At 45.2% G+C, this 24,548-nt stretch overlaps 1 protein-coding gene across 3 annotated transcripts in view; it reads left to right on the top strand.

The window, feature by feature from the left end:
• The window catches only part of Adamtsl3 (ADAMTS like 3), a 251,825-nt gene that overhangs the window by 207,616 nt on the left and 19,661 nt on the right, over positions 1-24,548 (top strand). For all 3 annotated transcript variants that reach the window (XR_015736267.1, XM_087901260.1, XM_087901261.1), the window contains exons 21-23: positions 2,892-3,954; positions 5,170-5,297; positions 7,954-8,082. Coding sequence is in view for 2 of the 3 variants with exons in the window: in XM_087901260.1 (XP_087757386.1) it covers positions 2,892-3,954; positions 5,170-5,297; positions 7,954-8,082 (1,320 nt within the window). In the remaining variant the exon portion in view is untranslated. The remainder of the gene's footprint in view (positions 1-2,891; positions 3,955-5,169; positions 5,298-7,953; positions 8,083-24,548) is intronic.

Below are 24,548 nucleotides of genomic sequence, written 5' to 3'. Positions count from 1 at the left end.
CTGATAGGAGCAGAACTCAGGCTGGTGTTGGTTAACAGTAAAACAGAAGCAAGAAAGGGGGAGCTTTTCTTTCAGACTGATTTGGGCCATACCATGGTTATGGGGCCTCAGGAGCATCTTAACTCATTTAGCGAGTCCCACCCACAGCATCTCTGCAGCCTCTGATCCGTAGCCCTCAAAGAAGCCTAAAGAACATCCATAAACTAATGCCTCGCATTCTTGACATAGATTCAAATGAGCTTGTCTTGCTGGATCCCTACGCTTAGTGAAAGGAGAGGGAACCAGCAACAGCCAAATGACCAAACTGAAGTCCAGAGTCTGATGGTTTCAGCATGGTAATAGGAAGGGATCAAAGTCCATTAAGAAGTGTCAAGAGTCAAATGCTGGAGAAACCAAGTGTAAATTGCAGCCAGGATGGCATGGGGCAGAAATCCAGCATGCTTTCTAGGGCTTGGAGTAACGGCAGGGGTACAACAAAGGGAGATAGGACAGGTATGCTAGGCACTGAAGCAAGTGTTGTAAATGTCATCTGGCACCTGGAGTTGGCCTTTATGTCAGACCCAGAAGGAAGACATGTAGAAGAAAGGGTTTCATGTTTTATAAAAGCCAAAGATGTGGTACCTCTCATACCCTGCAATAGTGGGAGAGGTAGGAGTGATGGGCTGGCACCATCATGTAGCCCAGAAGCCCCTCCAAAAAGATGCCATCCATCCCTGACCATTCTATACGGTAGATGTTGATGCCCTGGTCTCATTGGGCTTGGCCAGAGTTACAATGTTGGGATAGTTCCGGATATAAAGGAGACAGAAAACCTAAACCAGATCAGTCTTCCCCTTTCTCCAAGTTCTGGTCCAATGATACCACACTCTCGGGATCTGCTCTGAAGGGACTCTGGAAGAACCAAAGGGGAAACTGACTAAATATATGGAGCCTGGCAACTTTCAAGTCTCACAGGTGTCTGCTTGCAGGATACGCTCAATCCACACCCTGCTCCCCTGCTATCAGATCTGCTCTCTACCCTCAGTGTGAACAACTGCCAAGGCAGGGCTGGGGAGAGGATGAGTGGGGACATAGGGTTTGTCTCCTATGAATGGGCATGCATCCAGGGGGGAATCCAGGTTTCATGGCATGTCTTGGAAGGAATCAGGTGCTATCAACTCTAAGCGTGGATGAAGTACATCTTGAAGGCCACTGGTAGGCCCTGGTCCACACCACTCTTATATTGTCTCCAACCTGAGTCATTCAGCTAGACAGTTCCCTGTATAGGGTTCTATGCCATACTAGTCAATAGTCGCTCTTTGCATAGAGAACTCTACTGTCCTGAAAGACTCTTTTTTTTTTTTTGCATTTTACACCACTACATGAATCCCCATCTTGGACTTGACATTGTTCTTAAAGACTGAGCTTCAAAGCCATCCGTTGCCCACGCATCCTTCCAGAAGTGGGTTTCACAGCCCACCTCTGAGAAACCTGATGGCAGACAAGTACGACTTAATAAGCAAAGTGCTGCGATCCCCGGTGCTAAGGTCAGACATTCATGCTCCCACTGTCATCTTAGGGACATGTGTGTGGCAGAGATTTAGCAGGATGCTCACGGACAATATGGACACCCTTATTTCCCCTCCCTCCTCACTAGTAGTGACTATTTGGTCACTGTGACCAAATAGAAGAAACTGGACCAAGAGTGTCTTTTCCTGCTGATCCAGTGGTTTGCTCAAGGGTGACCGTCCTCAAACTAGCTGAGCATTTCAGTCAGCTGAGGAGCTTTCTAAACCCATGGTACCTTAAGTACAAGTCATACATTAGAATGTCTGGGAGTCGAAACCAGAGCTCACCCTGTGGCCCGCCCAGGAACCAACATATATCGTCATTGGTAACCTGGCTTCCTCCCACGTCACTCCAGAATACACGAGTTCTTAGGCAAAAACAAGGGCAAAAGCTGGTACCTTATGGGAAAGGTAAATAACCTACAATCTATAGTCAATGGGAACAAATGAAACTCAGCCCCAGCTCTGAGTTTCTCTCACTTTGTCCCATTGCTTCTGGGCTGCCTTTGTGGTCTAGCAGGTGGTTGAAATCATGAGAGCCCAAGTGTGATCTAAGCAAATGAACTTAACTCTCATGCTTGTCAGATGGATAAAATTCCTATTATCACTCTCACTTTGCAGACAAAGGGAAACTTAATGCCATATTCTTCTGGCAGAGCTGGGATTCAAACTCAAGAATGTCTGACTTTGAAGTGCCTATTCTATACCTTTCTGTTTTGAACACACTCCTTTACACCCCCAGACCCCTCTGGTTGTTTAGAGGACACATTTGGGCTAGATTCTAAATTTGTCTGCCCCATACTCCTTTTCAGACCTTCTAAATATATTCACTTGCCTTCTCTCACCTCTTCCCTCAGATTTAGTGGAATTCTGGTCCAAGCCAAACTAACTAACTAGGAGCAACCCAGACAGTGGTTGAGTGGCCAGCGTACTGCAGAAGCTTCTTACAGACGGAGACTCATACCCAGACACTGGGGACTAGTCAAGACGCTACTCCCCTGTGGCAAAGAACAAACCTCTCTCAACTATAGAAGAACTTTTCACTCTGTCTCAGTGAATCCTTTAACCTCATGCCTACCAAAGCCGGGCTTCATAAAATAACTTACATATTCTCAAGGAACATGGTCAAACTTGCACGCATCCTTGCTTAGGTACTAGATGACTGTGAAGTTTATCCAAAGTGTCGATGTAAGACATCTTCTTGGTTTAATTCACATATTTCTAGAGAATTTTAACAAAAGGTATCTTAGTAGGCCTAGATCAGTCAGCCTCAGAAATTCTCTGTCAATGACCTTTACTTGTGAGCGGTTTCTCTCAATCTCTTTACTTTTTTTTCCCCTGCAGAAGTGAAAGCTGGGACAAAGTCACGACATGGAGAGCAGGGCCCCCAGATTCTCGGTGTCCGGAGAGTCTATATTCAGACGAGGGAGGAGAAGCGGATCAACTTGACCATCGGCAGTAGAGCCTACTTGCTGCTCAACACATCTGTGCTCATCAAATGCCCAGTAAGACGCTTCCAGAAATCTCTGATCCAGTGGGAGAAGGATGGGCATTGCCTGCAGAACTCCAAGCAGCTTGGCATCACCAAGTCGGGCTCCCTGAAAATCCACAGCCTGGCGACCCCTGACATCGGCGTGTACAGGTGCATCGCGGGCTCCGCACAGGACACGGTGGTCCTCAAGCTCATTGGGACCGACAACAGACTCATTGCGCACCCATCCCTCCGAGAGCACACGCGGGGCCGCTCCGGGGTGGACCGCGAGGAAGCCAATAGTTTGGGAGCCACGTGGCATAAAATGCGTGAGATGTGGAACAACAGAAATGAACTTGACCTTCACGACGGGGAAATCGCCAACCAGCCGTTCCTGAGAGCTCTGTTAGGGCCGTGCAGGACCTCTGCCGGGACCACCAACTCCTGGGAGCTTAAGGACAAGCAGTTTGAGGCAGCTATGAAACAGGGAGCGTACAGCATGGACACAGCCCAGTTTGAGGAGCTCATAAGAAACATGAGCCAGCTTATGGAGACGGGAGAGGCCAACGATGACCTCGCATCCCAGATGATCTATCAGCTGGTTGCTGAGTTGGCCAAGGCTCAGCCGATGCCTGTCCAGAGGAGGGGTATCCACGAGGAGGCTCAGCTCAGAGGGGAGACGGCAAGAGCTCCCCAAAGTCCCACAGTAGCGAACTCAGGCAAGCTGACTTTTAAGCCAAAAGGACCTGTCCTCATGAGGCAAACCCTACCCCCTTCGGTTTCATTTAACAAAACAGTAAATGCAAGGATTGGGAATACAGTGTACATCACGAAGAACACGGAGGTCATCAATATACTTTGCAATCTTATTGCTCCCAGCAGTGAGGCCACGTATACATGGACCAAGGATGGAGCATTGCTGCAGCCATCTGCGAAGTGAGTCAACTCAGAACACAGTGTCTCCTTGATAGTTCCTTATTGTGGCCTAGTCTAGTTTTCTTGGAAACATTCTCACATTTTTCATCCTTAAAAAAAAAAAAAGTGCTCCCTCCCATTGTGCTTTATCTGCCTAGCCAATTTTACTTCTTTTTTCATGGTTATGCAGGTGAGCATGTGTGCATGCATGCGTGTGTATGTACGTGTATGCGTGTGTGCGTGCACATGTGCCTGTGTGTGCACGTGTTTGTATGTGAGAGAGAGACTTTATGCACCTATACACAATCTAGGAACAACAAATGAGAAAAGGAAAACCAGGGATATTTACCTTTCTGAGACTAACTTCATTCACTTAGCATTGTTAGAGTGGTAAAGGCCCATCAAGGACAAACTCCTGGTCAAGGGACTAGACTCATTGGCTCAGTGGAGACCCAATACTCAAGTTTGATATGTCAATCACCTGACATAGGTTACTATCCCTCAAGGAGGAGAGGCTGCCCTTAGCAGACCAGGCTCACCTCAAGCCATGCTAAAGAGATAGGTAGACTAATTGCTTCAGTGGGTACTTTACTTTTCCTTCCCAGAATTCCTGCCCTCTTGGACAGTTCCATAAACCACAGTGTGATTGATGAGGTTCTAGGTCTGATGCAGAAAGATAGAACCTTCTTTCTTTTCATTTCGTGCCCTATGTCTTTCAGATGCTAGCCAGAACCTAAACCTAAGTGTGTTTTTTTGTGTTTTGTTTTGTTTTATTTTCCCTGATAGTTTGGACGTCTTTGCTCTTTCCCTAAAGCCCCCATCTCTGCCACATGACTGCCCCATCTAGCTTGAATCTGACATCTGCGTCTGTTCACATCAGGTGACATGGACTTTTCCTTCTCTCTGCCCTTCTCTTCCAGGAAGCTGCTGGGATGTAGAGCTTGCCTGCTATTGTTTTGCTTTAAAAAAAAAAAAAACTAATAAAATCAAAATAGAAGCCAGTAGGTCCACATCCCAGCCTGTTGTAATCTGAGCTAATGTAAGAGAAAAGCTTTCCCCAGTCTTCCATATATGCAGTTTCTTCCTCGAGGCAGGGGGCTGGACTTGATTACCTTTCATGCTCCGCGCCAGACCAAAGCCTATGAGTTTGCACTCTCCATTCGCCATAACCCGCGATGGCCACACAGCAATTATGCATGGCTACTTGAGTCTATCCTCGTTTTAACTCTTTTGCAGGATCATTTTGGATGAAACTGGGGAGATACAGATAAGAAACCCGACAAGGAGAGAGCAAGGGATATATGAATGTTCCGTAGCCGATCGTCTCGGCTCAGATGTGGAAAGTTCATTGGTGTTATACGCAGGTAATGCTCGTGGGCAAAGTCTAGAGTGATGGGGGTCTCGATGTTGCTTTGTTTATCATCTGAAATGCTTTAGAAAGATGGCTTTCTAAAACCAGAGTGTGTATCACAATGGCATTGGTGTTATTTAAGCGTCAGTTGCTGGGTGCTGCCTAAGGCGTTGCCTTGGTAGGTGTGGAATGTGTTTGGTGTTTGATCTTTTAAACACATTCCTAGTTTACGCCAACTCTCTGGAAACAGGGTCTCTAAGGCTCGCTTTCCACAGATTGGGAATTAATGAGATGGAGGTTCACTGGCAATGGTGACGTTACTGACTTTTTAAAGTTCCAATAGCCAAGAAATGAGAATCATTAGTCTTTAAAGTTGGTACTTTTCTCTCAACGACATACCTGCCACTCCTTAGCCAGCACCCCCACCCCAGAGATTGTAATATTATATAGGTTTACATCTTCCTAGGTGCTGAACATTGTCATTCTGTATCAAAATACATTCTACAATAGAAGATCATTTTTAGTTGCTTAAGTTGTAGGCGGCAATTCCGTGTGGCAAGATTGCATTCTAGAACTAGACATAAACAAGGGAGCCGCTCCCCAGCACGCTTCTCTCTTTCTTTCTCTTTGTGACTCAAATGGACCAAGGAAGAATAGAGACAGCATCGGGGATTAGAACCCAGTTTGGTCCCCTAGATGCTAAGCTTAGTGGTGACACTTGTCATCTACAAGCAGAGAAAGGTGAACCTGCTAGTGCTGAAAGTTTCCTGAGTCCGGATGACTTGAGGATGCTGCCTTCCCAAGGCAGCATCTGCAGGCCAGTGGTTCTCAGCCTTCCTAATGCTGCAACCCTGTAATACAGCGCCTCATGTAGTAACTCCCCAACCAAAAAATTATTTTCGTTGCACTTTATAACTGTAATTTTGCTACTATTATGAATCATATTGCAAATGCTCATATTTTCTGATGGGCGTAGACAACCCCTGGGAAAGGGTTGTTTGACCCCCAAAGGGGTTGCGACCTGCAAGTTAAGAACCTCTGCTTCAGGCCTCTGTTTTCTCCTGGAATGTTGTGCCTGTAACCATTAGCTCCTTTGAAGCAAGCACAAACTGTGGTAGTTCCTATTATGGATAGGTGACCTCTCCTCTAGCAGTGCTCCTAAGCCCATGCCCAGACTCCTGATGGAGCTGACGTGAGGGCCTCGTGATCCAGAGGATGAGCTGTGACAAACGAAGATCCCTTTCACCCCAAGAGAGTTCCCGGCACCCTCCCTTGGGATGGTTTTCCTCTGCCCTGGGCATTCCAAAAGAAGAAGGGAGCTTTCGGTCGTCCAGGCTTCCTGAGAACAAGAGTGCATGTGTTCGGTCTCATTGTCCACATCACAGAAATTCTGCACGTAGGTGTTCAAAGCATGTGTCCTGACTGAGTTAAGGAATGAATCCATTCATTATCCAGTTTCAAGGAGTAAATGTCCTTGAATGAATTCCTGACTCTGCCTTTGTGCTTATTATTTCTTCAATACAAGTTTGGTGTGGCTGTTTGTTTCACATTGGCTAAAATGCCAAATTCTGACCTCTCCTCCAAACAGTGCTAATAGCGTCATATGATTTCATAAATGAGGAATTCCTGCAGAGTAGAGATGTGTGAGAAGTGTTTTAAGGAGCCCTCCCCCATAATAAGTGGACATGAATTTATTCAGATCGTGTGAGCAGGGGAGACTCCGTGCCACACTGACTCTGAGCTCTGCAGGGTTGATGGGCTCTGAGCTCACTCAGTACTTTGAGATTCCTTTGAGAGCCCAGCAGGAAAACACTTTGTACATGTTTGTGGTTAAAAGAAAGTTCACAAGAGTTGTGAGCTCCTGCCTAGCTGATTTTTCCAGTGCGGTGCAGCGTTGAGTAAGCCCTGAACCTGACATATTTTTTGTGATTGACAAGTCAGCTTGTCTCTGACCCTAAAGAAACTGTATATGGGGTTTTGTTTTGTTTTTGTTTTTTGGACTCTATACTGTTGTTGAAATGTCTGATTGCATCACCTGGTGCATGGGCAGGCTTTGTTATTATTGATGTCTTGGTGCAGCTGAGCAGAGAGCACAGTGAGGTGCTTTGGATGTGATGGCTGAGTTTTGACTTACTCTTACGTTAGTGGGAAAGACCTGAAGAGCCTTCTACATCCAGGCTAGCACCTACCAAGGCCAACAGGATAGATCAAGATCCATTGCCCTGCCTCACACCCATCCTTCCATGAAGTGTCACGTGGTCACAGTCCCTGGTGCTGAGGCCTGCATCAACTCATCTGAGGCTGCTCGCGAGAGATGCTATTCTGCCCTGCGGTTTTGCATCTTGTGAACCGAGTCTTTGTGAAATTACCAAGAAGGAGTTAACCTTTATTTTGGTTATGAACATAAAATATTTTCACTTTATACTTGATAGTTGCAATCTACCTATCACCCATCCATCCATCCATCCATCCATCCATCCATCCATCTTCCCACCCACCCATCCACCCATCATCTCTGCACTGAGTACCTCTAGCTGTGTGTGTGCTTGTCTCTGTGCACCACAGGGGTTAAAGAGACCAGCACTCTTCCCTGCTTTCAGCAAATCAAAGATGCTTGTCAGTGAACAAGAGCTTGAACCTAACATAGTTTCTGCTCCCTTTGAATTAAGAGGCACCTGTCATCTTGTCTATTGAAAGAAATGTCACCAAACCAGAACACAGTCATCTGTCTGTTGTGGTGGGAGGCACTGTGGAGGCAGCCCTTCAGGCCACTGTGACAATCCACTGTCCTGTAAAAGGTAAGTATTATCATTTCCAGTGTGAAGTCATTTGGCCAACAATAGCCAGAGGGTGACAACTGGCATCTCAGGCTTCCACCCCCCCATCCTGATGAACTCACATTCTGATGTCTAGGACTCTCCCACACATCTGATTCTCAGAAGTGAGCTCATGCCGGATCATGAGACTGATGCTGGGAACTGGGGAGGTAGCTCAGTCAGGAAAGTCTTTGCTCTGCAAACATGAGGACCTACGTTCAGACCTAAAGCATGCACGCAACAATAAAAAAAAAAAAAGGTGGGCATAGTAGCATGTGCCTGTAACCCCAGCTCTGTGGGGTAGGATGCAGAGACTGGTGGATTCCTAGGGTTTGCTGGCCAGTTAGTCTTGCTAGTCAGTGGGAGACCCTGTCTCAAAAGATAAGGTAAAGAGTGATAAAGACAGCACCCAGTGTTGACCTCTGACCTGGTCATACATAAGCACCTACATGCTCATGTCCAAACACACTAGCATATTCTTATCAATCTCTCTGTCTGTCTGTCTGTCTGTCTATCTATTTATCTATCTATCTATCTCTGTCTCTCTCACTCTCTCTCACACACATACATTCCATACACACACACACACACACACACACACACACACACACACACACACGGTGGGGAGAGAGAGGGAGGTTTAAGACCAGACTGCCACTTTGCCTCCCATGTGGGCTGTGACTGACACACACACTGGAATCTTCATCCTGGGAAAGCCAGATCACTGTGTGTGGGCAGATCTTTAATAAAGAGAACTTTTCAGCTATGAGGTTGTGTGGTGACTGTGGAGTCTGGGAAAACAGACTTTTAGGAAATTGCTAGATAGATCTTCCTGCTATGCGATGGCCTTGGCAAAGCCAGGCCTAAGATTAGGAATGCCAGTATTGTCTACTCAGACTTAGTCCTGAGTGGGGCTCAGCAGCCTGTGTGTCAGTGGCTTTTCCCACTGTATTTGCTAATACAAGCTTGGCTCCTTTATAAAAGACCATGTATTTGGGGTGCTAGTGATGGACCCTCACCCTCAGACCTTACTCACGTAAGGCACGTGTTTCCCCACCAAGTTCTACACACAGTCCTCCAGACACATTCTTTAATAGGAGTAAAATTTTCAGCTTCTGCCTGAACAAGGACTATTTTGCCACTCAAAGTCAGACATTCTGAAGTCTTAACCAGGACTCTAGAGTCCCCAGGAGTAGACCGACAATATATTCTGCACCCTTCTACATTTTACAGGTGTAAAGGGATGGGCTGTTGTGTGAGTCACCTTAGATCGCTTCCTTAGACATAAATACCAAATTGAGTCTACCAATTCGAAAGTGACTTAGCTATCTGAACAAGTATATCCTCCAGTTTCCAAGGACTAATAAGACACCCCAGGATTTGTAGCTGTGTTTGATGTCCTCTAATGGTGACCCATCCGATGGTGTGTGACTTTGACTCTTTCACTGGGGATTTATCTTTCTTAGGGTCTCTGTCGCTGTGGAGAGATACCATGACCACAGCAACTTTTTTTATAAAGGAAAATATTGAACTGGGGCTGGCTTACCGTTTCAGAGGTTTAGACCATTATCGTTATGACGAGACACGGTGGTGAGCAGGAGCTGAGAGTTAGTTCTACATCATGATCCTCGGGCAGCAGCAGGAGACCGTGCTGTGTGCCACACTGGCCAGACTTGAGCTTATAAGGCCTCAAAGCCCACCCCCACAGTGATACACCTCCTTCAACAGTGCCACATTTACTCTAGCAAGGCCACACCTACTATTAGTGCTAATCCCTGTGGACCAAGCATTCAAACACAAGAATCTATAGGGCCATAACTATTCAAACCACCACAGGGATTGTGGGAAAGTGTTTATTCATCCCATATAATATGGACGCCAACCATATTATATTTAAAAAAAAAAGATTTAAAAAAAAATCCAAATCTAGTGTGAGTTTAAATCAATGAGTTTATTGGTGGTCAGATACAGGATCATAAAAGACTCAAGCAGTTACATCACCAAAAAGCCCATCCCTGCATGGCTGACCATTCACGGAAGCTACAGCCATGAAGCTCTCTGCAAAACTTGTCAGCAGCTCTCCCAAAGAGTCTCCTCTGCTCTAGCAACTGCTTCCTGCTGATGCAACCTTGGGGAGGAGCCTTTGCTTTTTTTAACCTTTTGTCCTGTCCAGAGCCTTGTAACTTCAGCTAACTTCCTGGGTTGTATGAGCCGGCCCTCTCTCTCTGTCAGAGGTAATGGATTCAGGAGAACCAGTAACAAGATGCTGAGTGACAGCAGGGACCTCTGGGGCTGCCCAGTAGCACCTAAAGATGGTTGTCATGAAAGGACCGGGGTCACACTCACCCAGCTCCCTTCCCCCTAATGGTCTCCTACTTGCCCTGCTTCCAAAGGCACACCTTTGGCTCCATGCGCCCTGGAAATTCACTTCCCTCCAAGGTATTCGCTTTCAACCCCTGGCAGTCCTTGCGCTGTTTGGCCTATGCAGACTTTTGACAGATCGCCCAGGCTCCCAACTGGCTCCACCCACAAATATGTGAATTTTCTGGCAAAAATGGACCTACCATTAACAGAACGGTCCAGCATTCTCTAGCCTGGACAAGGAGAAAAGCAGAACAGAACTGTTGGGATGCCAAGCCACAGCCTTCTCCAATTTCTGTAGCCCTCCACCTGCAGAGGATTCTGAAAAGTAGAAGTGACTTCTATTAAGAGAAACCTCCGTTTTTAAGGTTTCTTTTTAAATTTTAACTTCCCGGTCATTTAAAATCAAATGACGGGGTGGGGTTGGGGTGTCCGCCAAAGGCCTGCGGCCTGTTATTTGCTGTCTGAAGTCAGGGACTAGAGGCAGTGGGAACCGTTTTCACAAACAAAGACCTCAGAGAAGACCCTTAAACTCAGCCCAGGCCTGGTCTCTTATCCACTCAAAGAAAATATAAATTGTCTGATCCCTTCCCAGCTCTGAGGCCCCTCCTGCCCTGTGCTGTTATACTACTAGTGGGCGGGCCTGCGTCCTCCAGTGGGCGGGCCTGTCTCCTCCAGTGGGCGGGCCTGTCTCCTCCAGTGGGCGGGCCTGTCTCCTCCAGTGGGCGGGCCTGCGTCCTCCAGTGGGCGGGCCTGTCTCCTCCAGTGGGCGGGCCTGTGTCCTCCAGTGGGCGGGCCTGTCTTCGCTAGTGGGCGGGCCTGTCTCCTCCAGTGGGCGGGCCTGCTTCCTCTTCTTTCTCCTCCTCTCCTTGTGAAGCTCAGAGTTGGGAGTAGTCACCTCTCCCCACCATTCATCTTTTCTAGAAACAGTCCCTTCGATCTTTAGTGCCCGGCAGCCCTCCGCTAGGGACTCAGACCCCAGAAATCCTCCGGAGGTCTTTCCCCTTTCAAAGTGAATCTGCCCCTGGAGGGGCGGCAAGCATGTTGAGTTCTGTGTCATTTTGAACAAACCTGTAGTGAACTTAAGTGTTTCCCGTGTGCAGAAGCTATAGCCAGCTTGGCTTTCTACAGACAGTCGGCTTTTGAAAGGCAGATGATGAAACCTACAAAGTCAGAAAATGTGGGTTGACAGACGACAACCATGGAGGAGTCATGTGTCTGTCTTACCTTCATCTCCAAAACAGAAAACACTCTAGTAGTAAAAGGGACGTTGATATCATTTAATTTAGTCTTCTGTCTTTTCATAGATGAGTATATAGCATGATTCACAAAATCAAATGCTTTCAGAACTTTGTAATTCAGTAGAATATATCATTAAAAAAATGAATAAGCAAAACCAAACAACCAGTTGCTCTTGAACCATTCCCTGGTAGTTGTTTTCCGTGGTTCCTAAAGCTCATACCAAGAACTTCTAGACAAAGGTGTGATTCTGTGTCCTAGACAGCTTGTTCTACGCTGCCCACGTGGTGGAGATATTAACAGTTAATCTATAGCCACCCTTAGAGATTATCCTACTGCTTATATTAAAAATAGCAATAGAAAAACCAGCCCTGCCTCTGCCTAGCTGTGAGACCTTGAGCCCCTAACACTGTCTCCCTGGCCATTCGTTTTCTGTTACAGAATGAGTCACTGGAGTGGGGGATGTCCTGAAGGAAATTTCACCCTGGGCCTTAGGTTCCTAGCAGAAATGTGGACCAAAAGGATAAACAAAGGAAAGAAAAGAACTGAGGACACCCAGCCAGTTGGTTTGGAGCTGGGTGTCACTAGATCTCACCTGACATTGGAAATATCTGAGTAAGGAACCCAGCAATGCAGGGAAAACTATCTCAGAATAGGTAGGTAGAAAGTTTTGCAACAAAACTACTAGTCCGTGAAGAAACCAGTTACCTATGTTATGATTTGCAAAATCTGGTTGTAATAAAAAGAAAAGAAACAAATAATGTAAGAATCTGTAGTTCAGTGAAGTCAGAATTTGATATATCTGGGAAGGAGTCTTTCGTTTCTGTGAAAGCCGCTGTTTCAAACAAAATAACACCCCAGAGGGGAATCCTTCAGCAGGGAAGGGGAGATTTGAACAGCCCTTGGGAGAAGTGTGTCATGCCTTGGTGTGTCTCACGTCCTCCGAATGCACAACTCATCTATGTGTACAGATGTCCAGATGTCCATAGGTAGTAGGGCTGGATTGAATAGCTTGGATCTGACCCCCATCTTGCCTTAAAAAAAAAAAAAAAAAAAACGGATGAAGTCAAAATATGGGGAAAAAAGTTCTCTCGAGGAATAGTAAGATGTGGTTGAGATTTTTTTAACAAAATGCAAAATTAAATACGAACGGGTCCTAGTGGCCTGCGGGTGTAACCTTTCCTCCTTTATGAAACAGACTTGTTAATTTTATGAAACTTGGGACTCCAACATACAATTCATTTATCTTCTTGATAAATTCTTTTTTATTGATATGCAGTGGTCTTCATGTCTTTTAGTCTGTGTTTACATTTTATTTTACTAGGTATCAGAATAGCTGGGTATTCCAGGCTTGTTGGAGCTTCCACTTACTTGATAAGTTGACTTTGAACCATGAGATGTTTCTTAGAGGTGACAGATAATCAGGACTAAGGTTTTCTTTTTTTAATTGTTTTTATTGAGCTATATATTTTTCTTCATTCCTCTTCCATCCTTACCCCTCCCCTTCAACCATATCCCATGCTCCTCACGCTCCCAATTGACTCAGGAAATTTTGTCTTTTTCTAATTACCATGTAGATTAGATTCATGTATATCTCTCTTATGGTCTTCTTTATTGTCTAGGTTCTTTGGGATTGTGAATTGTAGGCTGGTTTTTCTTCTGCTTTATGTCTAAAAGCCACTTATAAGTGAGTACATATTGTATTTGTCTTTCTGGGTGTGGGCTACCTCACTCAATATGATGTTTTCTAGGTCCATTCATTTGCCTTCAAATTTCAAGATGTCATTATTTTTTTTCCTCGTGTAGTATTCCATTGTGTATATGTGCCATATTTTCTTTATCCATTCTTCTGTCGAGAGGCATTTAGATTGTTTCCAGGTTCTGACTATGATAAATAATGCTGCTATAAACATAGTTGAGCACAAGTCCTTGTTGCATAATTGGGCATCCTTTGGCTATATATCCAAAAATGTTATTGTGGGATCTTGAGATAGGTTGTTTCATAATTTTGTTGAGAAATCACCATAGTGATTTCCAAAACAACTGTACCAGTTTGTACTCCCACCAGAAATGAAAGAGTGTTACTTTTATTCCGCAGGCTTTCTAGCATAAGCTGTCATCAGTGTTTTTGATTTTGGCCATTCTGATAGGTGTAAGATGGAATCTCAGAGTTGTTTTGATTTGCATTTCTCTGATGGCTAAGGCTGTTGAGCATTTCCTTAAGTGTCTTTCAGCCATTTTATATTTATCTGTTAATAGTTCTCTGTTTAAGTCTGTATCCCATTTTTTTATTGGATTATTTGTTCTTTTGATGACCAGTTTCTTGAGTTCTTTGTATATTTTGGAGATCAGCCCTCTGTCGGGTGAAAGGGGACATAACAGACACGGAGGAAATCCAGAGAATTATCAGGTCATACTTCAAAAGCCTGTAGTCCACAAAATTGGAAAACTTAAAGGAAAGGGACAATTTTCTGGATGAATATTTCTTAACAAAATTAAATCAAGACTAGATAAACAAATTAAATAGACCTATGGCTGCTAAAGAAATAGAAACAGTCATCAAAAGTCTCTGAACCAAAAAAAGTCCAGGATCAGATGGTTTCAGTGCAGAGTTCTACAAGATTTTCAAAGAAAACCTAATATCAATAATCCTCAAATTGTTCCACACAATAGAAATTGAAGGAACATTGCCAAACTCTTTTTATGAGGCTACAATTACCCTAATACCCAACCACACAAAGATATTACTAATAAAGAGAATTACAGACCAATCTCACTCATGAACATTGATGCAAAAATACTCGAAAAAAAAATACTGGCAAACCAAATCCAAGAACAAATCAGAAAAATCATCCACCATGACCAAGTAGGGTTTTCTTTATGAGAATGTGTGTGAAACTGTGTGCTATGTGTGTGCAGGTGCCCAGAAAGGCCAGAAGAGGGTGCCTAGACCCCTGGAGCTAGAATTACAGGCACTTGTGAGATGTCTTTATGGGTTCTGGAAACTAATTTGGGTCCTTTGGAAAAGCAGTTAGAACTCTTTTTTTTTTCCTTATTTATTTATTTATAAGAATTTCCACTTCCTCCCCTCCTCCCAATACCCTCCCGCTCCCCCCACTCCCTCTCCTCCTCCCTCTCCAGTCCCAAGAGCAGTCAGGGTTTCCTGCCCTGTGGGAAGTCCAAGTTCCTCCCCCCTCCCTCCAGGTCCAAGAAGGTGAGCATCCAGACAGACCAAGATCCCAAAAAGCCAGTCCATGCAGACGAAACAAGACCCAGTGCCATTGTCAATGGCTTCTCAGTCAGCCCCCATGTCAGCCACATTCAGAGAATCTGACTGGATCACGTGCTTGTTCAGTCCCAGTCCAGCTGGCCTTGGTGAACTCTTATTAGATCAGTCCCCTTGTATCAGTGGGTGAACGCACTCCTCGCAGTCCTGACATTCTTTTTCATGTTCTCCCTCCTTCTGCTCCTCATTTGGACCTTGGGGGCTCAGTCCAGTGCTCCAATGTGGGTCTCCATCTCTATCTCCATCCATCATCGGTTGAGGGTTCCCTCTGATCCTGCCTTCCTTGGTCACATTCTCCCTCCATCTGCTTCTCATTTGGACCTAGGGAGTTAAGTCCAGTGTTCCAATGTGTGTCTCTGTCTCTGTCTCCATCCATCGCTCTCCAATGGCTCTTCCCTCCGCTGGGTCTTCTGCTACAGGATCAGTGCTCCTTGCTGGCTAGGAATCTGCTTGCCTGCAGTCCTACCTTGCTGCAGACAGGCTATTAAAACAAAGGATCTCCCTCCTGCCCGTTTGCACTCACCGCCCCGTCCCGGCGGCGCCCACACAGGTTGGGTTGGAGGATTTTATGCCCCGAAAAAGGGAGAGAGGAAGGGAAGGTGTTCCTGGCCCTCCATTGTATCTTCTGCTACAGGATCAGTGCCACTTGCTGGTCAGAAATCTCTCTGCCTGCAGTCTTACCTTGCTGCAGGCAGGCTATTAAAACAAAGGAACTCCCTCCATTGTGTCTTCTGCTACAGGATCAGTGTCCGCAGTTAGAACTCTTTACAGAACTTTCTTCAGCTCCAAGGGTCAAGTTTTTGTTTTGTTTTGTTTTGTTTTTTGTTTTTTAAAATCTAAATCAGCCAGTCTGATTCTCTTTATTGGTGAGAGCTGAAACCATTTACAAGTAAGATTATAACTGAGAAGTGTTTAGTGAGTCTTACAGCTTTTCCCGTTTGTTATTATTTGTTCTTTTCTTTGTCCTCATTAGTATGAGATTTCTGCGTTAGACATGATCAATTCCCTCCTTTGCTCATATTTTCATGGAATGCATTCATTCCTGTACTCTTACGATTGAGACTGTCTTTCTTCTCCCACTCAGTATACGATCCTTTAAATTTTTTCTGTAGTATTGGCATGGAATCATGAGCCGCATGTCTCGAAATGCTCTTTTTCTCCCCCATCAATCTTCAATATATCTTTGCTGAATAAAGCAACGATCTCGGCTGGCAGTTGTTTACTTTTAGGGCTTGAACTATACAGTTCTCTGCTTCCCTGACTTTTTTGGCTGCTGCTGAGAAGTCTGACCTTAGTCTGATATGTTGGTTAAGTAAGTTGATATCTCCCACCATCCATCCCCGGATGGACAGACAGACATAGACATGACTCACACAGACAGACACACACACACACACACACACACACACACACACACACAGAGAGAGAGAGAGAGAGAGAGAGAGAGAGAAGAGAGAGCACTTTGATTTGCATTTTTGACATCTTATATGTTCTTGAGAAATGCTTCTCTGGACCTGTCTATTTGGGATTCCAAATGCTTCTGTGTTGAAATACCCATTTCTTTCTCTAGATTTGAGTGAATTTGCACTATAATTTCATTGAACAGATTTTCTATGCCTTTAGTAATCCTCCTCCCCAGCTTGTGCTTCTATTCTGTGTATTTTTAAGTTTGGTATCTGTCTTAGTTAGGGGGGGTCTGTTGCTTTGGTGAAATACCATGACCGAAAGCAACTTGGAGAAGAAAGGATTTGTTCTGCTTATACTTCACCCCGCTGTTTACCATCAATGGGAGTCCGGCAGGAACTCAAACAGGGCAAGGACCTGGAGGCAGGAATTCATGCAGAGACTGTGGAGGATTGCTGCCTACTGGCTTGCTCTTCATGGCTTGCTTAGTCTGCTTTCTTAAAGCACCTGGGACCACCAGTCCAGCTGGCCCTTCTGAATACTCACTAATTGAGAAAATACTGTATAAACTCACCCACAGCCCCACCTCAGGGAGGTGATTTCTTAACTGAGGTCCTTTCCTCTCAGTCGCACTAGTTTGTGTCGTGTTGACATGAAAACTGGCCTAGCTACGGCAGTCTCTGCATCCTAGTCCAGCTCATGCACAGTGGCAGGCCCTGCCCATTTTCTAAAAACTAGTATTGGACCTTGATCTTGTCCTCCATCCCTGATAGTCTCCCTTGTGCTTTGCAGACTTTATTGATGAGATTTTCATGTCCAGTGTTGCTATATGACTTTATAAAAATATAAGCTTCCTGCCTGAGTTTTCTGTCCATGCTGCTGGTTGGCTTATTCATCTTGCTGACTTACACCCTGGGTTGTTTCTTCTCCGGATCCTAGATCGATTTTGTCTGCTTGTTTGTATCCCTTCTAAAGTTACTGACCGATTTTTGTTAGCAAACTTTTGAAATCTTCACCCCGCATCCTACCCATTTCGGTATTTTGGAATTCAGCAGTTGAGGAGTTTGCAGGAGTCGTGTGACTTCGATTTTCCATGGTTCTGATGCTTTTGTATCAGTACTTTCACATCTGTTTGCCTGCCTGTCTCTTCCAGTTTTAGCTGGAGATCTTATTGATTAGCCTTCTCTTGTGGGCTCCGTGTCTATATTGGTATATGACTGTTTAAGTATAGATTAAGTAAGCCATCCAATTTTGGAAAACTATTGGAAGTTCTTCTTTGCCATTACAGATAGCAGTGAAAGAAGCGTTTTGTGCATAGAGCGTTTTACATTTCAACTGGGTTTTTTTTTTTTTTGAAGCCAACTAGGATTCGAACTACTAGGTCGTGGGTATGCTGGTGGTCTTGCCGCTTCATGAAGTAGTAAAGCGTACGTAACGTTTAATGCATCCTTGCCAAATTGCACTTCTAGGAAGCACAAGCTTATCGGTTCTGTAGGTTTAAACCCTGTACGTTTATCATTATCTTTTGCTGTCCATTGTTAAAAGAGGGCAGGAGAAAAGTAGGTAGGAATTCCACACCCACTACTTAACCGTGTGGTGTGTGCGCGAGCAATGGGTGGGAAATGTGGGCCTTCGAGGGCTGAAGTCTCATGCTTGGTGTTCTGTCTTCATGAGTGAAGACAGGGAAAGCCCTTAATGGATGGGATCACGATCAGTTCAGATTTGTATTACAAAATTGAGAGGTATTTTCTTCATTGCAGTCTTTCCGTCCTAGGTTCAAATATTTTGGAATATACCTAGGAACTTCGTTGTGAACTTGCCAGATGACTAGCCCTCTTTACTGGGTTGAATAATGCCTCTTACAGGAATGGATCTTGAGGGAATATTTGTGGAAAAGCAGGATTATATGGTTGAATTCCTAAAGACAGTCTCATCACCCCATCTGCTCTTTCTCCCCTCGGCTACCGGTTTCTGTTTCATGTAGTGACTCGGAAATGTCTTTAAGTCATAGACCGCTTTGATAAAATGGGGGGGGGAGGCAAAAAGAAATAATCATCTTTACCAAAATACATTTACCTACAAATATTTAAATGTAGTTTTCAGAAGACTTAAAAATAAAATTTGAGGATTACCTGTTTATCTCTGTTTTATGAACTGAACATATTGGTTCTTTTGACCATATTCTAAGTTAAGGGAAATTTATTTTTCTTCATTTATGAATTTGAAATATTCATAAATATCATCTGTATTTTGTTGTCAGTTTAAAAAACCATTTACAACCCTCGAAATAGCTAAACATTTAGAGTCAAATAAAGTCTATTTAAAATGACCTCTGCTCAAAAAAAACCCTCTCCCTCTTTTTGTTTGTTTTGAGTATGATCCAGAATCCCCCTGTAGAGCATGGCATACGCCCTCTGGATAAGCATTCATTTTAAATGCAGCTTCTAAAGAGTGGGTGATAGCAGTTTGTCCGCCTTCAGTCCAGCGTTAGGTGAATACGTCACCAGAATTGCTGGTCATAAGGTTGAGCCTTGGGAGCGCCCACTGTTCTCACCATCTGGGCTCCGTGTAGGATTCTTCTCCGCGTTCTCGACATCCAGAGTTGGGGGCTTTTGTGATGTATATAATTCCATATGCACAATGCCAACTGTACAATGCTGCGTGCACCACACCACCTCATATCACCGTGTCTGGTGTGCACAAGCCCTTGCTTCTAACTCTTCAAGGGGCTACGGGAGGGCTCTGGCCTTGTGACATTACGTGGCATAATTGCCATGGACAGTTTGTGGTCTGGACATGAGACCCTGGAGAAAAGTATCCAGCAGCTCACAGACTATGATTGACAGGAAGAACTGCCGAGTTCTGATGAAGCATAATCCCAGTGTCCTGAGAAGTCGGGGATAACCACAGCATGAAGGGAACGTGGTGATATCCTCCTCCATGACACAAGGAAATTTTTAGGAGACTTTAGCTTAGCGAAAGACCTTTAATTACAGAGTTGGGGAATATATGGCATGATCCAAAAGATTTCTAAAGCCTCAGAACAAATTGCTGGGGGTACTGACTATGCCCGTCTGCGGGCATCATTTCTAGAAAAGGAAGTGTACATCAACAGTTATTTAAATGTTCTGCGAACGGCAAGCGCCATCGCTTTGTGTCTGGAGTTCTGGATGCAGCCTGAGTGATGGTCAGGCCCTTCAATGCCAGAATGAACAAAAGAGCATGCAGTTAGCTCTAAAGGCCATTCCTCAACCTTCTGCTGCAGCCTAGGCCTATAGTTGGGAACTTCGTCCTGGCAGTCACTTTAATGTCTTGTCTCTGACACCGACACTGTGCTTCCTGCCTATCGTCACAGTTATTTGTGGCAACTCCTTTCGTTGCTGCCCACACTGTGGTCAGTAAACCTCGTACTTTATACATCTACAGCATCATTTCTTTGTGACTTCCTGGGATGGGGTGGGGAGGGCATAGGAGTTTATGCAGTACACACTGCCTGTCTGCGCTCTATGTGCTACCATACAGTTCGTGAGCTTTGGGCAAGGGGCTGGAGGTTGAAACAGACAGAGAGACAGAGACACGGACCTCTAGTCACTGGTAAGAAGCCCCCTATTCAATAGCACCATGGAGGCTTATATACCCAACAGTCAGGTGGGCCAACAGGTGAAAACCTTATCCTCTGATCCTCAAGGCAACACGTGCTCATGAAGCAGAGCTGGAAACAACTTTGACACAGCTTTTAGTAACTCAAATCAAAAGGAAAGTAAAGCTCTCTAGCAGGGAAGAGCAGCTGGAGGCCAGGGCTCCAAATGGTCCCAACAAGTTTAAGCCTTCATTTCTTCTAGAAGAGGGCACAAAAGAACTCACGGAATATTGTGAAATAGCTGAAAGAAAGGCAAACAGCAGAAGCATTCAGGGATGCTATGTATTTATGTCAAGGGCTGGCATCTTAGAATGCTGTGCATGCGCCAAGGATTTATGGTGCGGAGTATTTCATGGGCCTTTCAAAGATGGAGGAAATTTGTTTTTAAACACTGACCACTTTAAAGACACCCTTGAGGGGCAGGCTCTTTGCTGTACATGTTTCACAGGCTCAGTGGAGCTGGCCGTTTTCCACAGCTTTCACCTTCCAAAAGCCATTCCAGCGCTGTGGAAACAGACTGCCGGATATTTCAGAGCTGTGAGTCTTGTGGGAATGGCCTGTCTTTGAGGTTAGATAAATAAGCTGAAGTCATTTCTGACATGTTGGAGCTGTCCGCATGGAGTACACACTTGTAGCTCTGAAATATCTTGAAGCGGTGTGAAGAATCCTGTCTGCAATCCTCTGGTCTCTTCGGTCCTTCGGAAGCATTTGCAAGGGTCATGATGTTTCTAGGTGTGAAGTCCCCGAGTTGGCTTCTTAGCAAGGGAGCTTTTGTCTCCCATGCATATCTACAGCCTGGCTGCACATCGTTTCCTGTGTCGTGTTCCTACCCGCTGTAGAGTTTCCCTGGCTGCAGGTTCAGCCCCACACCCTTAGCATCCAGAGGCTTGGGTTCAAGTGTGCTTGTTTCTAAGCTACAACAGTTCCAGAGTCTGAGCATTATAGAATCTTCTGGACCCACTTTCTGACCGGCCTGGACCCCCTTTGTTTATGACTACTGTGTAAGCTGTCCAGGCGCACCTGCCCTCCACCTGGACAGGAACCCTGGATTACTTTCCGCTAGGAGTATTGAATACCACTAATTCTTTCATCATTACCGACAGTTTGAAAATAGATGTTGAAGATCTGGGAATGGGGCAAAAGTGTCCCACCCCCTGGCTGTCCCTGTTCCTGCCTCTCCTTTCCTCTTGTCCCTTTCCAATTGTTTGGATTGCAGTAGAAATTCTAAATTCTCCCTCCCTCCCTCCCTCCCTCCCTCCCTCCCTCCCTCCCTCCCTCCCTCCCTCTCTCTCTCTCTCTCTCTCTTTTCCCTCTCCCCTGTCTGCTATGTAACTCTTGCCTATAAAGACAGGACCCACGCCTTCCAAGATGCTCCAAAGGAAAAAATGTTTACTCCTTAGAAAGCCGGGGTTATTAATACAGGGCCCCAGAGAACTTTCCTGGCCTTTCATTTACACATATACTTAGGCTGCTTTAACAGGCCTTATGTGGGTAAGCCACTACTCCAGGACAACCTAGGTCAGGGAATCTGGATGGTTTTCCCGGGGGCTTTGTGCTAAATCAGAGGCCGTCAGCTGGAGCCACATCTGATGGCTGAAAGAAAAAGCTATCTAGGAGGAATCTCACCTTGGCTTGCCCTCTTGAAAGTCAGTGTTCCACACCCCAGCGACATCACAGTCCAGTGTGGGGAACAGCACTGTGAATGTGGATTCCTTGGGAAAGGTTCTTAACTACTCAAGGACTGGTAATCTAGCCTGCTCATTAGGAACCGTGGGCTGGGTTTCAGTGCGTGAATTTGGGGGAGAAGCAGACATTCCCTTGCTGCTGAAGTTATTACATGGCATTATTCTGAAAAGGAAATCAGGATTGTAAATATCAGGAGAGATAAAATTATAACCCTTTGTAAATGATATAATTATTTACCTTAAAAAATAAAATGCGGTCTTCTTAGCACCTCTTCCATTTTAAAGATTTGGTTTTATTTTATTATGTGAATGTATCTGTGCATGTCTATATATGTGCGAAGGCGCCCTCAGAAGCCAGAAGAGGGCATCAGACTCCTCGAGCTGGGGTCATAGGCAGTTGTGAGCAGCTAGACTTGGTTCTGGGAACTGAACTCAGGTTCCCTGGAAGAGAAACAAAGCATAAGATAAGGTCGACCCTTCATAACTAATAATGAGTCTCCATGTCATGAGTTGAGGGCTGGTGGTCCAAAAAAAACCCTATTACGAGTAGTAATAGTACAGATTTATTCAAAGTAAGAGTACAAGCATAGCATCCACTCCATGGAAACAGGACGAAGCCTAAGTGGTCCCTCTGTTTAGGGTTCTTTAAATGAGTTTAGGCAGAGGGAGAAGCAAAATTCCCCGGAGCAGGGGTGTGGTGGATCCTTATCCCGACTGACAGATGGACTGTTATCTAACTTTGATCTATGTATGTGCAGGTCATATGTCCCATATTGTTAAGTACCATCCCCGCCATCATGCAAAGAAGAGGTGGTGAATGGAGGGTTTCCCTGATAGGTCAGTTTCATCCTCACTGTGCTTGAGCCCAATGCAGATATAAGTTGGTCTTGTATAGCCCACTTTCGACCAGGGATCCCCTAACTACAACTCACCCGCAGGAGGATAGATCTTGTTGCCCTACTGGGGAGAAGCAGACACATTGTTTGTGGCTGCTGAGCTGTACCAGCATTCACCTGCCTACTGAAGTCATGTCCAACCAAATGGGAATGAACCATTGAGAGCAAGGGAGAAATCCTTGCAGAGCAGGATACCCTTGGCAAGCTTTCTGTAGCTACAGTTCCTGGGGATATCCTGCATGTCTGAAAATTGTTACAATTGCTCATGGTTTTGCACAAAGGATTTTGTGTTGCTCCTTGGATGTACTATAGAAATAAATAATGTTTGTTCTTTCTTCCTCTCCCCTCCCTGAAAAAAGAGAGAGAAACAAACACTCTTACCCACTGAGCCATCTAGTCCCATAGAGTTGTTCCCTTTTTGAAATTTTTCTATCCTGACTGCAGTTTCCCCACCCTCCTCTCCTCCCAGCCCCTCCCCCACCTCCTCTTTGTCTCCCACCATCCACTCCTCCGTTTCTATTCAGAAACAAAACATGGCATATCAGGCTGTAGTAGGACTAAGCACTTTGTCTTATATTAGGCCTGATCAAGGTGACCCAGTATGAAGAATAGGGTCCCAAAAGCCAGCAGAAGAGCCAGAGGCAGGCCCTGCTCCCACCGCTAGGAGTCCTACAAGACCAAGCTACACAACTTTCACGTATATGCAAAAGGCTTCGGTCAGGTCCCGTGCAGGCTCCCTGGTTACAGTTCAGTCTCTGTGAGCACCTATGAGCCCAGGTTAATTGTTTCTGTGGGTTTTCTTGTGGTGTCCTTGACCCTTCTGGCTCCTACTGGTGGGGTAGGAGGCTTCTGCCTGGTTTTCAGGGAATTGGCCTGGTTTCTGGGGATCAGGATTCTGGCCTGACCTCTATTAGAGTGGGAGGTGGGAGGTTTCCCCAAAGGTGTGGGCCAGAATCAGGTAGCAAAGAGAAGAGGAACACTTGGGGTGATGCTGGGTGGGGCAGGAGTGGGTTGGTTGGGATGGTGGCTTACCTGGTTTTCAGGAAGCTGACCTGGCCTCTGATGGGGTGGAAGGATTGTTCCAGAGAGGTAGACCAGGATCAGGTGGCAAGGAGAGAAGAGGCACTGGGGGTAATTGTTACCTTTTTTAATTGAACACCTACCAAAATTAAGTCATCTATTAGAGTGATGGAAACAAGATAAATAAGGCTCATAACTTCCTCTAAGTTGATAGCAATCAGTAACTACTATACATATTCTATATGTATTACATATGTGTATACATATATACATATGATCTTGTTTGATAGCACAACCAACCCTTCCAACTACTATAAATTGCTTCAGAGAGAATTTATTAAGAAATGCATTAGAAGCCAGGCGGTGGTGGCGCACGCCTATAATCCCAGCACTCGGGAGGCAGAGGCGGGCGGATCTTTGTGAGTTCGAGGCCAGCCTGGTCTACAAGAGCTAGCTCCAGGACAGGCACCAAAGCTACAGAGAAACCCTGTCTCGAAAAACCATAAAAAAAAGAAAGAAAGCAAGAAATGCATTAGAGCTGGTTAAGAGATTTTTTTTCTGAATCTAATTACGTGGCTCTGAATCTCATTTTCTGTGTTTAATAGCTGTGACCTTAGGAAAGCTTGGCTTTTCTATGTATCTGTGTACAGAAGAAGCTAAAAATATCTATGTCCGTGTCATTTCCATGATCTGGCTGTTTAGGGTCAGCCTAGCTTTCTCAACACCATTTTATGTCTGTCAATGTGTTCCTTTTATACTGCAGCTGTAGCAAATGCCTACAAACTTCCAGGCTGAAGACACCACTAATTGATTATAATACAGATCAATAGGTCCATCAGTGGAGTATGACTGAGCTGACTACTCTGTCCGGAGGATCAAAGGTCAGGCGAAGGTGTTGTTGAGGGTGAATTCCTGTC

The sequence above is a fragment of the Myodes glareolus genome, chromosome 24 (genome assembly GCF_982192425.1).
Source record: "Myodes glareolus chromosome 24, mMyoGla1.1, whole genome shotgun sequence".
NCBI classification, from domain to species: domain Eukaryota; kingdom Metazoa; phylum Chordata; class Mammalia; order Rodentia; family Cricetidae; genus Myodes; species Myodes glareolus.
This window is presented reverse-complemented; position numbering and strand designations above follow the sequence as displayed.